The sequence below is a fragment of the Pseudorca crassidens genome, chromosome 13 (assembly GCF_039906515.1).
Source record: "Pseudorca crassidens isolate mPseCra1 chromosome 13, mPseCra1.hap1, whole genome shotgun sequence".
In the NCBI taxonomy this organism is placed as follows: Eukaryota; Metazoa; Chordata; class Mammalia; order Artiodactyla; family Delphinidae; genus Pseudorca; species Pseudorca crassidens.
Window position 1 is genome coordinate 24515105 of NC_090308.1, and position 20225 is coordinate 24535329.

At 43.4% G+C, this 20225-nt stretch overlaps 1 protein-coding gene across 1 annotated transcript in view; it reads right to left on the bottom strand.

Annotated features, from left to right (window-relative positions):
• Nucleotides 1-15282, bottom strand: part of HECA (hdc homolog, cell cycle regulator) — a 43155-nt gene extending 27873 nt beyond the window's left edge. Inside the window, exon 1 of the mRNA XM_067701924.1 lies at nucleotides 14750-15282. Within this exon, the coding sequence (XP_067558025.1) occupies nucleotides 14750-15011 (262 nt within the window). The 5' untranslated portion in view covers nucleotides 15012-15282. The remainder of the gene's footprint in view (nucleotides 1-14749) is intronic.
• Between the last annotated feature and the right edge of the window lie 4943 nt (nucleotides 15283-20225).

Genomic DNA, 20225 nt, shown 5'->3' on the forward strand with positions numbered 1-20225 from the left:
TAGTTCACCATATATACACACTCAACACAGCTGTTATAATATGACTTGTTTTCAGGAGAGCATGCCATAAAAGTTCCTACTGCAGAGGAAGCTCGACGTTTAGAGCCCAGTGATATATTAAGCCAATGATGTCATTATAACTAGACATTCATTCCTTTTCCAATTACTAACTTTTGTGGAACACAGATATAATTTCATAGTATGACTATTTTCAAAGACTCAAAACTATTCATTTCTAGGCTTCCCTGGAGGCACAGTGGTTAAGAATCCACTTGCCAATGCAGGCGACACGGGTTCAAGCCCTGGTCCGGGAAGATCCCACATGCCACGGAGCAACTAAGCCCATGCACCACAGCTACTGAGCCTGCACTCTAGAGCCTGCGAGCCACAACTACTGAGCCCGCAAACCTAGAGCCCGTGCTCCACAAGAGAAGCCGCCTCAATGAGAAGCCCGAGCACCTCAACAAAGAGTAGCCCCAGCTCGCCGCAACTAAAGAAAGCCTGCACGCAGCAACTAAGACCCAACGCAGCCAAAAATAAAATAAAATAAATAAATTTATTAAAAAACACGATTCATTTCTAAACTATTCATTTCTAAACTCATTTATAAAAGAGTTACCAAAAATATCCAGAAGGGATTCCCTGGTGGCACAGTGGTTGAGAATCTGCCTGCCAATGCAGGGGACAGGGGTTCGAGCCCTGGTCTGGGAAGGTCCCACATGCCGCGGAGCAACTGGGCCCGTGAGCCACAACTACTGAGCCTGCGCATCTGGAGCCTGTGCTCCGCAACAAGAGAGGCCGCGTTAGTGAGAGGCCCGCGCACTGCGATGAAGAGTGGCCCCACCTCGCCGCGACTAGAGAAAGCCCTCGCACAGAAACGAAGACCCAACACAGCCAAAAATATCGAGAAATTTGTCTTTTGCCATAAGAGAATTTGTCCAGTTAAATATAGTTCTATTAAAATATATAAATATATACAAATGTATATGATTATATTGCATATGAATTCTAAACAGTTTTTCCAAATCTGTCAAGAGAAAAACATTTCAAATTAATTCTTTAAAAATTCTTCCAAGTCATCTTTAGATCACGTATCTCATGGAACATTAAAAAATAAATTATGAGGAAAACTGATATATTCCAAAGTCAAAAATTTCAAATCTGACTATCTCAAAGAGGAGGCTTGTTTTTAATTGACCAAATCCCAAGAAAAACAATGATTTTAAAAAACACATCCATACATTTACATAAACACACTGATACAGATACATACCCAGTATCACGTGCCTGAAGAAGTTATTTTGATAAAATCCATAATACGGTTTGGTACATTCACAATTCTTTAAACATTTAAAACGCAAAATGTGAAAGGGAGGTAAGGAAACAACTGAAAGTCTTAAGTAAGCATTCCACGTGCTTTTACAACACAAACTCCCACTCCATAGGACCCTAGAGGCAGATAAAGAGCAGAAAGGCCTGAAGTGAACGCAGATACAAACTAAAGAAAGTGTGATTACAGATACAGGCACACCAGTGTAAATCATGAAGTACAACAGGCCAAGAGTAAGGCTCTGTTAATCAAATGGTTAACATCACAATACAGTCTGCGGTTATAATGAAACCTGGGGACAGATGATTCACAGATCACAACAAAACCATACACAAGTCAGCTCTCCTCAGGCTGGTGAAAGCATCCTCCCAAAGGCTTCAGCCTCCACAGTCCTTCCCCACAGTGGGGTCAGAAACTCTAGAAGGAGCTCACTCAAGGAGTTGGGCTTGCCCTGAGACCAGCAGGTGAGCACTGCATATTCTCTGGGAAAATCCACATAGCGAGAGCTCCCAGACCTGAACTTGTAGAGAAACTAAAGGCTCCCCCAAGGAAGCAGAATAAGGATTTTGGAAGAGTAACATTCACTTCAAACTCTGTGGGGCAAAGCCCAGGTTGGCCCTGGGTTCTTTCAACAAATCGGAGTGTGCATTCATCACTAAGGGAAGCAGCCACGTCACCACATGACAAACAAAAAACAAACACCCAACTAGAAAACACTAAAAAACCCCAAATCATGACACAACCATTTGCTTTTTCAAACAGATCTATGGTTTTTTTGCAAAGAGTTAGTCACAAACAATAACATGTTATCCTCGTTTTCCACAGATAAGAATAGTTGGGGTCAGAAAGGTTCATCAGCCTTGCAAAATGGCAGACCTCAAGCTATGACCTGTGTCTCTCAAATCTCACACTCTTTAAACAAGCAATGCGTTTGGGAACCTCTTCCAAGCCACAGACATTTGAGAAGCACAGGGCAGACTGGATCAGCGTGACACACAGGGTGCAAATAAACTCTTGGTTCAATTCAGTACCACATTCTCATTTTACTAACACAGAAATGTAATTTCAGCACAAGTGCCAGAAAGACAAAAGTGAGAACTTTCTTATGATTCAGGATTTAAGTTCATTATCACAAGGAAGTTATGGGTAATTTAGCCTTAAGAGGCCTCAGTTTGTAGCAGAGGCGATAAGTAAATAACAAGCCTTTATCTACAAGTTTCAAAGTCCTTGGAACTGGCTCGAATAAAAACCGCAGGGGATTTTAGGAATGCGCAGGAAATGACAGGTGTTGAGCACAGGAGCTTCAGCTGTCAACCAGACAGCAGTGGTCAGGGAGTAGGTCAAGGAGGGCGGCAGGAACTGTAACCAATTTCCAGAAACAGAGCTTTGCAAATTAAATACAAAAAGGAAACAGACCCTCACAAATGTAACAGCATTACTGTGCACTGATACCCAAATGAACTCAGTCACTACCCTGATGCCAGGCCCAAACTGCTTTTCCTACAAGTAATTTCACAGACAACTTTCTCCACTCTCCCCTTTCTCTTGAGGTTCTATCTCTATGTGGATGTTCTGTGATCATACAAAATTGTAACATGTCTAATCAGCAACACCTTAAACAAGGCAAAAAGATAAACAATAAGCCAGGGGAAACATATGTCAAAAAGTATCCTAAATATAAAATGACCTTGTTTAGAACAATGAGAATACAACTATCCCATCAGTAAAATGGACAAAAATCACAAACGGAAAAAATACAAATGAATCATATACATATAAAAAGACATTCATTTGGCTGGCAATCCAATAAATGCAGATAAAAATTACAGCGAGATGTGATTTTTCATCTATCTGATTGGCAAAGGTGAAAATGGCTATCAAAATCCCTGTGGAAGGGTGAGAAGAAAGAAGCACTCCATGCAGGGCCAGCATTAGTGGAAACAGGGAAACCCTTTCGGGAAAGCGGTTTGGCAACATGTATCAAAGCCTTGAAAGTCACACGCCTGCTGACCAGTGATCTCACTTCTAGGACTGTAGCCTAAAGAAGATAATCGCATCCTCACTATGAACTGTGATCCATTAAGAACAGGAAGTGTCAGTTCAAATGTTTACTATCGCCACAATCCCAAGACCAGGAAGTCCTCGTGTCATAACGAGAAGGATCAGATTGACAGGAGCGTACGACGTGTCAGCTAAGTGCTTCCTTGGTCAAGTGTTTTCATGTTTCACAAATTCAATTTCAGTTCAAGTACCAGAATAATAAGCATGAGGCCTTCTAAAAGTAATTTAAATAGCCCTATTGCCTCCTTAATGGTTTTATACTAAATTTAAGCCCTCTACTTAAATACTTGTTCATTATTCATACACATGTCTGCGTATCAGTCAAGATGGAGCCAGTATCACATAGGATCCAACTGCCACAGCAGGGTCAGGCACATCTCTCGGACACTAGTGTGCCTTTCCTGCAAAAAGGGAAGGAGGCTTCCCTGGAGCTCAATGCCACCATCCTCCAATGCAGACCGCAGACGGCTAGGTGTCCCGCTTGGCTTCCAGTCAGCACTCCATAAAGGGAGTCAGCATCATCACTGTTCCTGTCGCTGGCAACAGCTTCTCCTCCTTCCTATGGGTCCATGGGTTCTGTAGCCCCAACACACCTACCATCCAGGTATCTTACCTAATTTCCTACTGAACTGCAACACATCGTCGGCATTTGTAAAACTAAATGCCTAATACAGTGGAATCATATCATTATAGGGCTAACGTTAACTCCAACATATAAGCACTGCCCAATAAGAACAGATCTGAGGAGTTGGAAACAGAAGAATTCTTGGAGCTGCCCTGTGTATCAGACGTGCTTGTTTCTGCCTCTACCACGGAAGCATGCTTCCCGTTTCCCAGTGTCAGGCTCTCTCCATGGCTTCTGGCAGCACTGTGTCTGTTCGTTAACAACAGTCACCAAGCATCCCAGACTCAGCCTCTCAGATTACAGACTGCACCTGCTGCCAATCAAAAATAGCCAGACCTTGGGCTTCCCTGGTGGTGCAGTGGTTGACAGTCTGCCTGCCGATGCAGGGGACACGGGTTCGTGCCCCGGTCCGGGAAGATCCCACATGCCGCGGAGCAGCTGGGCCCGTGAGCCATGGCCACTGAGCCTGCGCGTCCGGAGCCTGTGCTCCGCAACCGGAGAGGCCACAACAGTGAGAGGCCCGCGTACCGCAAAAAACAAACAAACAAACAAAAATAGCCAGACCTTGATTCCCCCCATACCCCAGTCTCCATTTCTGCCCAGACACTGAGGTTTGTCAGGCATAACAAGTAATGTGTCACTTTAATAAGAAGTTATGTTGTAATACTACAGTTCTACTAAATATTATATTGACATAGTCATCACACAGGAGTGCTCATTTAGAAACCTAAAACAGTTTGTGATTTAGTTTCAACACTAGCATCAAAAGACTCTCCTGAGATGCTTTTATAACTTGAAGGGACATCATCTAAGATATCAAACCTATGCTAACCCCTGGGAAAAACATCCATTTTTTAAGTGAGGGAGACAAATATCTCCGTCACTTATAGGAGCAACTTGATACCCTGCTAACTTTTGCCTACAGTCATTCTATCAGTTTTATAAAGGCATATGCCTTAAGGCCATCTATTTCTAATAAATTTCCAATAAAATGAAAAATAGAAATCCGGATTTATGACACTATCTTTTGCTATCTATCTGTAACTGGTATTACAGGGGTGATACTGAACTGCAACAAATTTTGAAGGGGTCCAGAATATGCCAGTGTGGGCTAAAAATTATTTTGAACTTAAGGCATTTGAGTTCCTGAAATCGCTTATCTGCCTAAAAGCAAAGCCTCTCAAAAGAACTCAATTGTCATAAAGCCCCTCCCAAAAAGCAACCTGGGAAGACTGACTTTTACCACCAGAGATAAGTCTCCACACCACACCTAAACAGACATTGTCACGAAACTATCATCGCCCATCTATTCTCTTAGGGCCCATTTATCTTTTCAAAAAGTCATTTGTGGGCTTCCCTGGTGGTGCAGTGGTTGAGAGTCCGCCTGCCGATGCAGGGGACACAGGTTCGTGCCCCGGTCCAGGAAGATTCCACATGCCGCGGAGCGCCTGGGCCCGTGAGCCATGGCCACTGAGCCTGCGCGTCTGGAGCCTGTGCTCCACAACGGGAGAGGCCACAACAGAGGCCCGCGTACCAGAAAAAAAAAAAAAAAAAAAAAAAGTCATTTGTTTTCTATAGGTGTCCTTTCTCCCCCTCTCCTACTCTAAGAAGCCACTCATTTTCCTAGAAGTGCCCTTCTCCCCTCCCCTTCACCTATTAAGATGGTATATAAGCCACAAATTATAACCACCCCTTTGAGTCACATTTCTTCTGTGAGTAAACCTGTCTTTTCTCTTGCTGCTCTGTCTTTTGTCAGTTTAATTTGCAGGCCCCAAATCCATAAGCCTAAGAGGGTAAAGTTTTTCCTCCCTGACAATTTAATTCAGTGAAATACACTGCACTATATGTGCATATGAGAACCATGCTAACATTTTTATTAATTATTCTGAACAGTTATAAGATTAACAGTTAACACTTCATTTTTAGGTTTTCCTCTTCCTTCACTTTTCTTTAAATTTCCTCTTAATATCTTTCATTTCTAATTCTTATTGTTTTCAAGTATTATCCTCTTAAGTATAATTTAGCAGAAATAATGTTTTTTCTTTCTACTTCTGATAAATCAGAACATATAATTATTAAGTATTAAAAATGCTACTTATTTTTTGCCAGTTTATAAAAACCTCTCAAATACAATCAAGCTAAAGCATCCTGTTGATTAAATAAAGCAAGTTACTATTTCACCAACCACTGTGAAGTGAAAGCCTTCTGAAACACACAGATTTAAAACACATAGTCAGGGCTTCCCTGGTGGCGCAGTGGTTGTGAGTCCGCCTGCCGATGCAGGGGACACGGGTTCGTGCCCCGGTCTGGGAGGATCCCACATACCACGGAGCGGCTAGACCCGTGAGCCATGGCCGCTGAGCCTGCGTCCGGAGCCTGTGCTCCGCAACGGGAGAGGCCACAACCGTGAAAGGCCCGCGTACACGCCAAAACAAAACAAAACAAACAAACAAAAGAAACACATGGTCACTTTGTAGGAAACAATGACATCCCCCCTCACCAGTTTATCATTTGTTTCTGTTTTTTTTTTTTTTGCGGTAGTACGCGGGCCTCTCACTGTTGTGGCCCCTCCCGTTGCGGAGCACAGGCTCCGGACGCACAGGCTCAGCGACCGTAGCTCATGGGCCCAGCCACTCCGCGGCATGTGGGATCCTCCTGGACCGGGGCACGAGCCCGTGTCCCCTGCATCGGCAGGCGGACTCTCAACCACTGTGCCACCAGAGAAGCCCCAGTTTATCGTTTTAAAACTGATTCGATGAGGATAAAAATAAAATGACAAAGATAATTAGTCCAACCTGGCACAGAGACAGATACTCTTCTACCAAGATATGAAAAATAAACCACAGGGACAGCCCCTCCCTCCAGAGAAAGTCCTTCTGTTCAGATGGCCCCAAGTCCTCCCTTGGCGTTAGGTTCTCTGAAGTTCACCTCAATTAGCTAACCTCCCATGGCTCGCAAAGCATCAGGATGCTGGCGCCCACAAATTAGGACGGACTTTCCAAACAGCAGCCTTGGGTGCTGTGACACTTTCATCTTGCTGTGCAGAAAGGCAGTGTGTGCAGTGTGCCCACTACTTTACTGAAAAATCACAATCAACAGTCTGCAACAAGTTGTACCACCAAACCTTGATTAGCTGTATTAAAAGGAAGATTGCCAAAAGATACTCATTCTGTTAAAATATACAATAACTTTACAAGCTTGCCAACAACGTATGATTATCCCCCCTTGCAGGCTCAGCTGACCATGCCTTTGCTTATAAACCTCAGGGATGGTTCTGCACTGGTGACGAAAACATCCAGATTTGACTGTCTGGCCCCACTCCCTTTCCAGTCCCATGTCCTACCACCGTACCTCAAACCAGCCACAGACTCCTGGCAGCAACCAGAACACAAGGCTCTTTCCCACCACCTCCTGCTGAAACATCCTTCCTCTGCTTTCAGAGCTACTGCGTCTCTTCCTGCAGCACTCAGCTCAAATGTCCCCTCTTCCAGGAAACGAGTCCTTTCTTCCACTGGGCACCCATAACTCATTATCACACCTCCCGATGTTTGTATGTCTCTGTCCCAGCTCCACCATAAGCCCAGGGGGGTGCAGATTCTGAGGCCTCCAAGTATAATTCGACATTACACTTCCAGTCATAGAAGACAGTAGGCACATAATAAATGTTTAGTAAATGCATGAGTGCATACATGAACAAAATAGTGAATGAGCAAACGAAAGCACAAGCTAATGAATGAACTTTCAAGTTGTTACCTGGGGAGAGAGGAGGGTCTTTTGTTTACTTCTCAATAATATTAAGCCCCGGCTCATCCCGAAAGAACACCCTCAGTGCCTCACCTCCTCTGAGCTACCCTTCACTTCCACGTGCTCAGTTCACTTGCCCCTGTCCTCAGACACAATCCCCAGCTTTAATCCAGTATGTGACCAGCTCACAAGCTCCTGCTCTTTATTCCACAGCTGCCCTTGTGTAGTATACGCAATAACCTACTTGCACTTATTTCCATAAAGACTCCCAACTAGACCGTAAGCCCCCGGGCCCAATTCTTCTGTCCTTGTAATGCCAGAGCCTGACACAGTGCCTGACAAATAGCAGGCACTCAAAACATATGAGATGGATAAATAAATGAATGAAGAAAGGAAGAGGAAACTGTTCTCACACTATGTTTTTAACTTTTTTCTTTTGGCTAAATCATCTGATTTTTCAAGGTAAACTATGATCAGAGAGAGATGATGAGGGAAGAAGAGAAGACCCTGTATAGTCAAATCAATGCCTGAATAAGAACCTGTATGATACCACAGTCTTTTTCTATATTAACACAGAAACCATCTTACTGTCTCTCAGTGTCTGTTTTCAACAGAATAGTTTAACAAGCTTTGTAATTGGATAAGGCTGAACAAATCACAAAACTTATAAAAGATATTGTTGATAGTGTCCATATCTGCCAGACCCTATGCCAAGATCTTTCATATACACTGTTTTTCTTAATCTGCAAAAACATTCCAAAGGGTTGCATTTAGAAAATGAAGGCTGAGAGAGGTTAAGTCACTTGCCCCAAAGTCACTCTGCCAGTAAGTTGTGGCACCTTGGGTTACACCTAGGTCTATTGAAACAGCATGCTTTTTGACTAAAACTTTAAAAATTCTAGGCCTTACTTCTTAAGATTAGAATAATGGTGCAGACAGAATTTCAAAGGCTTATGCTTTCATCTTCACTAACTATCACCAGTTGCTAAAATGTCATTCACCATTATTAGGTACTTTGTTGAATCCTTGTGAGCCAGCAAGTCACTAGAGAGCACAGGGGAAATAAATGCAGCCTTCGAAAAGCGTGGCAGCATCTGCTCCAGGCTCTTGATCCACATGGGGCCTTCCTACTGCTGCTACATTTGGGGGTATCAGCAATTCTCCAGCATGCCTTTAAAACAATAAGAACTAGGAACTGAAGAGGCTGTGGGGAAAGGGCACTCTGGCCACAGCCCTTCCACAGGGCAATCTGTAAGCATGTATTCATTAAAAGTCATAAAAATGTGCATATTCTTTGACACAGCAAGTCTACAGGTAAGAATTTATCTTAAAGAAGTAACTGAATAATGCCCAGAGATGTACAAATAAGAACTTAAAGATCAAACAACAGCAGAATGATCAGTTTATCCAAGATGCAGACATAAGATGGCATATGAGGCAATCATTAAAAATAGTGATGCACCTGCATTTACCGCTCTGCTAAAATGTCCACAAAATATTACACGTGTTAAAAGCAGATTATAAAATATATGATCTGATCTTTTTTTTCCCTGAAAACTGTATATGTACTTTTAAAAGTCTGTAAGAAAAAAATTTAAAAGGCTATAAGAATACGTATCACAATGGTGATCTAAGTGGTAGGATTACATGCTTGACTAGAAAGTCAAAGAGAACTTTGCCTACCTTCTCTATTTAAAAAAAATTTTTTTCCACTACACCCATTCTATTACTGGCAAAATAATAAAATAACGAAATATTTTTAATTAAATCAACTCCTTAAAAATTCCAAGGAGCTGGTGATCAAAATCAATCAACACAGACCTTTTTTCCTAAAGTCTTCCTTTTGATACCTTCAAACTCTTTAAATTGTACATAGCTAACAGCCTGCAGTAAGTTCATAGGAGGATTAAGCTGCAAGATATTTCCCACTTTATCTCCTGTTTTCAATTCTCTATGGAATGATATATATTCTTGGACTTATAAGAAAGCTGACATTGAAGGCTCAGGTCCTGTAACAAGTAAAAAGAGAAAGAGTAAGGACTGTGCATAAGACACCATTAGCAGAGCATGGAATGGTTCTTACTATAATATACAAAGTACACAACATGAAGCTTTGATGGATGAGGGAATATTTTCTACCAATCTCCATTACAAAGGTGGATTTCAAAAGACAAGGTCTAAAGCCAGCAGATATTTTTAAAGACATAAAAAACTAACTTTTAAATAAGGTAAGAAAACTCCAAGAGGACAATGGTGTTCTATATATCTTAGACCCTCAAATAAATATTCCTTGATTTTAAAATAAATAGCAGGCAAACATTCTGCATTTTCCTTCTGATGGATATAAGTAATTTAAATGTAGTAAAGAGGGACTTCCCTGGTTAAGAATTCGCCTGCCAATGCAGGGGACACGGGTTTGAGCCCTGGTCCGGGATGATCCCACATGCCGCGGAGCAACTAAGCTCGTGCGCCACAACTACTGAGCTGGCGCGCCACAACTACTAAAACCCTTGCGCCTAGATCCCATGCTCTGCAACAAGAGAAGCCATGGCAATGAGAAGCCCGCGCACCACCGTGGAGTAGCCCCGGCTCGCTGCAACTAGAGAAAGCCCGCAGCAACGAAGACCCGACGCAGCCGTAAGTAAATAAATAAAATAAAGAAACTTTAAAAATAAATAAATAAATGTAGTAAACATTTAAGTAAACACCTGAAAAGAGAAACTATTTAAAATATAATACAAACCTAGGACTATAAAAGTGTGTTTGATGGCCTAAGTATGAGAAAAATACAATTCGTGTTTACGGGGAAGAGGTGGCACTCCAAAAATCTATTTGTAAGCAGACGTATGAAATTCAGAACACATTTTCCATCAAAACAATGTTACTGTATTATGATGGTTACCTCCTGGCCTGTTCTGCGAAGATTTAGTCGCTCCTGAGAACTATTTGTCCCACGCCTGCATTTTAGGTGAATGGCACTAGTGGTCTGAGTGAAGAACCTAATATGACCAGCAGCTCTCCTTCACTCACCGCTGAAGGCTCTCAGCTCCCTCTGCACGGAGGCCCTCTAGCTAAGAGATGCCAACCCCCAGGTCACTCACCAGTCCATGGCGGGGGAGGGGGAGGAGGGCCCGCCCTCATGCCTCAAGGTAAGATAACTCTGCAGGACCATCCTAGCTCCAGAGCTACCTGTAATCACTGCATCACAGTTCAACTCCTCCCTCTGCCCGGCCCTGCTTCCCTCACTCCCCCACCAGTAATGATTCCAAGAACACATTCAGTAAACCTCTGGCAGGTAAATCTTTGTCTCAAACGCTATTTCCAGAATCTAAGACAAGTGGCTACCCCTTAGCAAGCTCATATCATATAAGTCAGTCACTGTGTGTGTGTGTATATATATGTATATATATGTGTGTGTGGGTATATATGTATATATATGTATATATAAATAATACATAATAGATATAGATATCTTGTTATGTATGTATGGGTAGGTACTATAATCCCATTTTAAATATGCAGAAACTGAGGCTCAGAGAAGTCAAATGACTTGCCCCAGATCACAGAGCAAGTAATTTGAGGAGCCAGGTCTACTGAATGCAAGGTCAATCACCAGGTAAACTGACTCCATCTACTACAAAGAACTGTTGAATGAATGAAGGCAAACTCAGCAGCCCAGGGGTTCTGGTGGCAGTCAGGAATGAGTGGAGTGGTGAACCATGGTCATCCATAAAACAGGAATTTATAAAAGGACTTGGGATCCAGGCCCATTAAAAAGTAGATACTACGACCAAGGTTCATATATTTTTAGGCCTCAAGCAAAAAAGCAGTGGCCTAATGGAACCAGAATTCCAGAATGAAACTACGCGGGTATAACCCACTGCATGATTACTAGATCCTAAAAATAATGACTGGCAAGTCTTGTCCACCTACAATCAAAATGTTGCAATATGTGCAGACAGATGTTTACTATATCGGAAGAGGACAGCGCTTTTACTCCAGTCCCCACAGAAATCTTCATAAACCTTCATATCTAAAAACAAAATAAACCTTCATATCTAAAATAAAGCTTCATTTCTAAAAATACTAATAAATTTCTTTTTAGGGCTATAAAGTCCCTACAATTGACATGCAACTTACCCAAGGAGCACAACTGCAACTAGTTCAACTCCTTCAATTACAACCCCGCCCTGGCTTCCCCAAGCTTTCCCTAACTAGCAAATCTTTTTTTATAGAATCAGTAGTTATTTATAACTACTGACTAACAGTGAAAAACTAAGAACTAATATTATCCTACCCTGGTGTCCATGCTGCCCAAGAACCACAAGACATAAAACCATTCTATAAACTCCATACAACTACAAACAAACACTATTAACTTTAGGTGAAGTCATTAAGTTTGCATGTTTGCAGATGCAGATCACAACTGACTCGAACAGTGAGAACAAACTGTTTAAAAGATTAATAGAATGTAGATTTACTACACCCTTGGAATAACTGTTTGATTGGTAATATTTATAATCACAAAATCTAATGTCACAGCTAAATAAAATATTGAAATATACTTGGAAATACCATAATAGTTGATTAATGTCATTTTTAAATTTAAAAATAATTGGGCCTTATCAGTTGATTCTGAGAGCTTGCACATATCAGTTGCCCCTTCCTTTAAAAATTCACCAATGGCACCTCTCCCACCCCTACATTATAAAGCACAGCTTTAAACAGCAAAAAACAAACAACAGAAAAAAGCATTTATAATTTCCTTATTTACCAATTTTGCACACAGGAGGCCTCAGCATCTATGTTAATTGTCATCAACTGCAGTGAAAGGTTCTTCAAATTAAGGTGCATCATTCACTGAGACTTCACACCAGGTCAGAACCAAGAATTTGGCAACATAAAATTCAACTCACTGCTCTAACATAACTCAAGTTTGTACCTTCTCTAACTGTAATTACTGCAGTGTTTGCCCCATTTCTTCCTTCCCCCCACCCCATTCATTTAATAAAACAAGCTCCAAATCAGAAATACATACCTTCACACAGATATATACAGAACTGCTAAATATACCTTAGATTGCCACTTCAGAGGAGAGCAGTAATAGGGACACCATAACCAGTAGCTTAATGTTTACGAATGAGGAGACACCACCAGCCCGAGAAAAACACTTCCTCACACCGCCTTAAAGTGGCCTAATCTTTTGGAGAAAGAAGAAGAGGAAACAGTCAACCTGAAGCTTCCACTCGGACAATAAAACAGCAGGGTAAGCCAGAAACACCCTGGGAATACCAGACCCATGCAGATGTCCTCTCTTGATTGCCACCTCTCCTTTAATACTTAACACAGCACTTGTAACACAGTAAATGTTTAATATTTTTTGAATGAGTGAATGATAGCTATCATTCACTGATCACTTACTTTTCTTGAGAAACTTTACTAAGCTTGTTACAAATGTAACAAGCCTTTAAAACAAGTACTGGGGGCTGGGTAGGGAAGGGACACTCTGAGCCTCACAACCTTATGAGGGAGCCAATACAATGAGTATATAATTCTTTTCCCCAATTTTACAGGTGAGGACATTGAGGCTCAGAAAAACCATCCTTCCCAAGATGACAAAACTCTAAATGGCTGAGCCAGGAGTCTGTCTTCTTTCCTTTTGCCACATCAATACCAAAATGAAGTTTAGAGCGAGGAAAACAAAAGAACATGGAGAATACAGTCTGGCCAAAAGTTGTATTTTCAAACATTCACAAATGGGATGTTTCTGGAAAAAAAAAAAAAACTTCCCATTTCAAAATTGCAGAGACACAGCCAATGGGGCCTAAGGTTCTGCTCCTAACAGGCTACCTTTAATCTCCTCTGTTCAGATCACTGTCAGGTTCTTCTAAGTGCAGGTAACCTGTTTAAAAAGTGAGTGATCTGCGTAAAGAATGGCTTCAAAAGCTGAAACCTACAAGTTAAAAGCCAGATATAAAGAACCTAATCTCCCTTCATTAAAATACACCTATATTCCCTGTCCTGCAAAACTGCCTGACCAGAGGAATTCAAAGAACAGTCCAACTCCGAAAAAGTGTTTGCCCGAAAAAGTGTTTGCCCTATAACTAAAATTATGTCTCTGGAGTGACAACAGCAATCCTGTTACATCTTCACTATTTCTTAAATGCACCCTCAAAAGGTGCATTCAGGCACTACCTAAGATTATTAGGCTTCCTTCTAAAAATGTGAAGCAGAATTAAATAGAGGATGATTTTTTTTTTAACTCCGGGCTGAGAACGGAAGTCAAGTTCAGATTCTCTTCCTTCCTCAAGCGAGCAAGAGAATTAAAGAGCACACCCCCACCCCCAGCGACACACACACACCCTACAGTAAAAATGTCTTGGGGCCTCTTCACCTGTGGCAATCGACACAACAAGCCTCGGTTTTCTGGGATTTTAGGCTCTCCTTCACTCTGGGGAGGGGAAGGCGGGTGGGTGAGGGGAGCAGAGGCAAGATGGAACTGGTGCCTAAGTTTTCAATCGGACCATTCTTCTCAACTTGGGCAGCTCTTTTTTTCCTTCCTTCCTTCTTTCCTTCCTTCCTTCCTGCCTGCCTTCCTTCCTTCCTTCCTCCCTCCCTTCCTCCCTTCCTTCCTCTCTCTCTCCCCGGTCCGGGGCACACGCTCGGCTTTGCCAGCGCGGGCACGAAGGGCAGGGCCCGAGCGGAGCGCCGCCGCAGCCAGGCACCCAGGAGTCCCTTGGAGTCTGGGGCGCAGGCTGCACGGGGCGCGCGACCTGTGCGCCGCGCGGACACCGAGCCGGGGCCGCCGATCGATCGCCGCCGCCGGGCGTGGGGACCGGGAAGGGGCAGCCGCGGCGGGGCGGAGGGGCGGGGTGAGCACTTCCTGACTCTCGCATTGTCCACGCATCGCCCGCGCCACCCAGGGCCCCGCCGACGCGCCGTCCCCGCCGGCGAGTAAGTTGGCGCTCGCCCCTCCGGCCCCGTCTTACCGTTCTTGGCGTCACCAGCGGCTGCAGTCCCCGCGGCGGCTGCCGCGGCCGCGGCGCCGGGCCCCGCGCCTCCCGCGCCCCCGGTGCCCGGCACGCCCGCCGCCGCCGCTCCGCAGCCGGCCGCCGCCGCCAGGGCCCCCCCGGCCACCGCGCCCGCCGCGCCCGCCGCTGCCAGGGCGCCGGCTCCATTTTCCTGCTCGTCCCCGCTGCTGTTGGCGCGCTTGTTTTTGCGGCCGCCTTTACTGTTTTTGGGGTTGGGCATCTCGCGAGTGTCCAGGTGCCCCGCGTCGGCGAAGGCGGCTCCCAGCGGCTCGGCGCCCGGTCCGGGAGGCCGAGAACGGAGGGCGCGGGCCGGCGGCTCCTCTGGCGCCCGTCTAGCCGCGCGGCCCGCGCCGCGCCATCCCGGCCGCCGCGCCCTCCCCGGCTTCCTGGAGCCGGCGCGCGGCCACCCGAGGCTCGCAGCCGCGCGGGCGCCGCGGGCTCGGGGCGCAAGCTAGACGCTCCCGAGCCGGAGGGAAAAGGCGGGTCTCGGGCTTGTTTTGATTCGGCTTCGCTGACACGCTCTGGCCCCGCCTCCTCCCGTGACGACACTGGGGATTCGGCCTGGCCGCGCCCACCAGGTGACCTCACGGTAGCCCGGCCCGCCCGCGTGACGTCACGCCCCGCGCTGAGCCGGCCACCTTGGAGTGACGTCATCGGGGCGCCCTCGATCCCGGGGCCCTGCTGCACCCCGGCGCCTGCGGACCGACCTTCCTGAAATGGCCCCGAACGCCAATTCAATGGCATCTGGAGTTAGTCGGGGGCCTCCTGACCTTCATGCAACTGAGGCTTAGAACAATATGGTCTGGGAAAAATAGGCGGGCAACCAGAACAGGAATGGAAAGCAGAGGTTTTCTAATTAATCATCCATCGAAAGGCTTTGCCATTCAGAAACAATCGTAGATTCAGAAATTAAAGAAATAGAGTTGAGTTCCTAGACAATGGGAGAGCACAGCAGAGTCCGTGAATGGAAGGCCGTAACAGCCTAGTGGTGAAACCGCTCTCTCAAACAGGACCCACCATTCAGGGATGTTACTGAACATCGCAGGTAGTTCCTGGAGGTAGTGCCTGGAGGGGAAACCCAATCCCCTTGGATAGGACTGAGTTGTCCTGAAAGATAGGTGGCCACTGTTGTGAGCAGGTGGAGATTAGAAGGTGACACCTGTGATAAGGGGCAGGTGGACTTGAGGGGCAGGGGACCCTGGGAAGAGTTTCACACGGTCTCTTTTTCTGCAGCTCTTTTTCTGCTTTATGGAAAACCAGCTCTTTCCCAACCCTCCGGTCTCAGCTCAAACACATCACTTCCTTCATGATGATATAACTGACACACCTCCCCAGAAGAGCTATCAGAAGTATCACCTCATCCATCTCTAATTATGTTGTCAAAGTATAAGTTTACTTATTTCCTGTCTATCTGCTTCTCAAATGAAAGCTCCATAGGTAGGAGATTTTATGTGTCTTGGGCACCCCAGCGGACAGCTAGCATATATTTGTTGAGTGCATAAATTAAGTACTCTCCCCATAAACTATGGAGCGAAAACTATGTTAGCTGACAATTTACAGTTCTCCCTTCCTATGTAGTGTGATCTTCTTTAATTAACTCAGCTCTCCAGTAAAGAATCTTAGGCTGTGTTCTGAAGCATAAAGAGGTAGACAGGGAGGTACCCGCAGAGACTCTGACTGGGAACTCTGGGCATTTATAGCATTTATAGCATTTATAGCAGAGTCTGTTCCAGAGCCTGGAGCTACAGGAAAGAGCACTGGATACTCAGGAGCAATTGGTGGTTGGACTTTTCAGTAGGGAAGTGATGAATCTTTTAATTCCCTAATTTTGTTTGAGGAAAGTGACTCTTTATAGAGGGCCACCTCATAGTTATAATAGATATTTTGTGCCTATACTTTCATGTCTATTTCTCTCCCACCCCAACTCCCCTAAGCACTAGAAGAGCCGGGATTGTCTATCTTTCTAACTAATTCTGCAGAGTCTAGCATAAAGCCTGACCCACAGTTAGTGTTGAATAAAATTTTGTTGAATGGAGGATACCTAAAGCATTCTTCTTCTGGATATATTTTTCTGAACCTTAAAGTCTCAGCTAAATCATCAATTCTCTAGGAAGCCTTCTCTGATACCCCAAAGTTAGATTCATCCCCATGTGCTCCCTGTACCTTGCCCACCACAAGAGCTTGCACACACAGTATTGAAATTGCCTATTTACTTGTCTCTTGTCTGGGCCCCCACTAGACTATAAGCTCTGTGATGGCAGAAGCTGTTTGTCTTAGTCTTCACTATATCCATGGTACCTAATGCGGTGCATGGTACACAGTAGGTATTTAATGAATGCATGACAAATACATGAATAACTAAATGGACAAATGCTTTGAAGGTAGTAGATGCAGCAGGATTTGGTGGCCACTTGGACGTGAGGGATGAAGGAGAGAGTTAAGAAATTCCGAATACTAGAGGAAAGGATGATGGTAGTTAATGAAAGGAAGACTTCAAGGGGAGGGTATTGGTGCTGTGGAGAAATGTAGTGAGTTAATGTGGGCCACTGGACTTAGATTAATTTCATTACTGATATCCCTCACTAGACATGGCTGAGAGATCTCAAAATATTTTGGTAACTTTGGCTTTGACTTTTTTTTTCTTTAAGTGTTTTGAGTTTTGGTTTTTTCTTTAACGGTGAGGATGAAGAAGCTTTAAAGTACAGGAAAATTTAGATAATTCTTTTCTTGAATAAGCGCATTGCTCTCATGCCATATTTAATCAGAGTAATCGTGCATGTACCCTGCAGACAGACATTCCCACCAGCTGCCTCCCACCTCTACATAACTGAGACTTCAGAATTGGAAACTTTCCCACAAAAATATCATAATTGGCTCAAAGCACACAGACACCCAGCCAGTTGCTGTTCTTGTTCATTGTGTAAGCCACCTCCTTCTCATTCAAACTGAAACAAAATGAAAAGGAGGAAGGAGAAGCGGGCCACTTCTTCCATGCCCAACCTTGCTAGTCTATTTTTAGCCTTAGTCAAATTTGACACACAGGCAATAGTTCTGATTTTATTGCAACAACAAAGAAAATGTACTAAATTCAAGATGTTAAAAACAAAACTTAAGTACAGTTAAAAGATTCCATTTTCTACTTTGCATAAAACATGCGGAATTTCACAGGAATCCTACTGTTCTAGCCCTTTTATCTTTCCCTTTTCCCCACCATTTCTGAAGGAGAAAGAGAGGGAGGAGGGAGGGAGGGACGGAGGAAGGACAGAAAGAAAAGAAAGAGAGAACCAGGTTAAAAAGCACAAGATGGAAGAGATGTCACAAAGCCCTCCCCTCAGATGCTTCCGGGGGAAGAACTCTAGGAAAACTGAGGAAGCCACTGAGCTCTGTAGAGCCACACTTGGCTTCTCTTTCTTTAATTTCCCTGATCAACTCATGTGCTCTGAAATGAACTTCAGAAAAATCGTACCTCTACCCAAGCTTTCCTTTCTCCAAACATCATCACTCGCTCCATCACCCAGGTCTTTGCAAAATTCAATAAAACACAGCAACAAATTAAGGTCACCGAAAGTAAACAATTTACACCCTGGAGAAAAGGAACAAGCTAATCTTCAGGGCTGGATGAGACTAAGTGGTCATTGTTTCAATGTTCTTATTCTGTTTGGTTTTTTTGTTTGAAATTTGTCCCTGTCTTCTGAACTCTCAGGGTGAACTAACTCATCTGGGCCAGAGTTAGCTTGATCTGCTAACATCACTTTAAGTAAATATAGCTTGAACAATGTATATTATCTCTTTGCACCAGTTTCTTCCTCTGGAAGTAGCTTCTCCTTTGCCCACAGGTTTACTTTGAGGAATAATGATAATTGTGATTACAAAGAACTTTGACAAAAATGGAATACTAATATAAATAATAATATGGATTATTAAATGTCATAGATCTGCTCTCCTATTAGGTCATTCCCAATTATCAACAGTAATTTTTTCTCAAATATGTCCCCTCAAAATCTCTGTTCAGGCCTTTAGTTTGACTTTTACATTATTTCCATAATATACAAAAGCAGTCACATAAAAGGTCAGAATTCTGCTCTCAGTGACCCCTGTACTGGTTGCTGACTCCACTTCAGTGACTTCTTTGCTCATACTGTTGTCGCAACTCAGCATTAACACTGTCTTGGACCCCAGTAATCTAAACAGGATGCTCCTTTCAAGGAATAGGTCAAGTATAATCGTTTGCAAGACAGATTTCCCTGGACTCATACCACCCCATACTCTCATTTTCCACCTCTGTGTGCCTACCACCTGGCTCCACCAATGCCTTCCAAACTGTGGGTCATATTCTCCTGACAGGTTTTAAAATTAATTCAGAGGGTTTCTCTAAGGATTTTTTGTAAATTGGAATAGAAGAGAAAATATCAGAATGCATTGCATATAGAAATTAAGTATTGTTTTGTAAAACATACATATTATTTTGTAAAATTTAGTTTTACACACACACAAACCCAAACAAATATATATATATATATATATATATATACTGAGTCATGATGTAAAGTCCATTTCTCATTGTGGGTGCAGACAAATGAACAATGACAACAAAAAAGTCTGAAAGTCACTTGCTATACCATACCATGAAGTATCAGATTTTATACAGCCTCTCTTTCCAAGGTCTTCTCACCACAGGGAGAGCATTTTCTCTCTCCCATTATATTTTAAATTCTCTGAAGATAGGCACCATATCTCATCTTTTATATTTCCTCCGATGAGCCTACCATCAAGAGTGCTTTGCTTGCAAGTACAACAAACACATATGAAACAAACAAAAAAAATTAATCACCTATTAACCTGAATGGAAACACTTCTTTTCTCATACAGTGGTCCCCTCAGGTCCCCAGGAGATAGGTTAGCAGAGGCTAGCATTGTCAAAGAAGTCTTCATTGGAAAGTGTTGAAGATCAGCCTTTTTAGAAGGCATGAAAGCAAGAATAAGTATGGAGCATACAAAGGGAAGAGAGGAAGGTGTAGACACTCTAGTGTTTGTCAGGTGGAGCTGGAACAATCAGATCACAATGGGCCCAGTGCAGCAGTGGACACACAGCTGGTTACAGACCAAACCTTGATAACTGCTAAGAAAGCTAGAACTCACCCGCCCTCTTTCCTTCCCTTGCTTTCTTTTTCCCCAATAGTACTTAATTACTATGCTACTTTTTTTTTATTTTTATTTTTATTACTTTTTATTTTTATTACTATATGATATAGTAATACTATATGATATATTTTTTTATTACTTTTTTTTTATATATTTTTATTTTTATTACTATATGATATATTTTAATGTTTATTTACTTTGTTTACTGTCTTTCCTCACTAGAATGTAGATTTCAAGAGGGTGAGGATGTCTCTGTTGAATCCTCAGGGCCTAAAACAGTGCCCCGCAGATA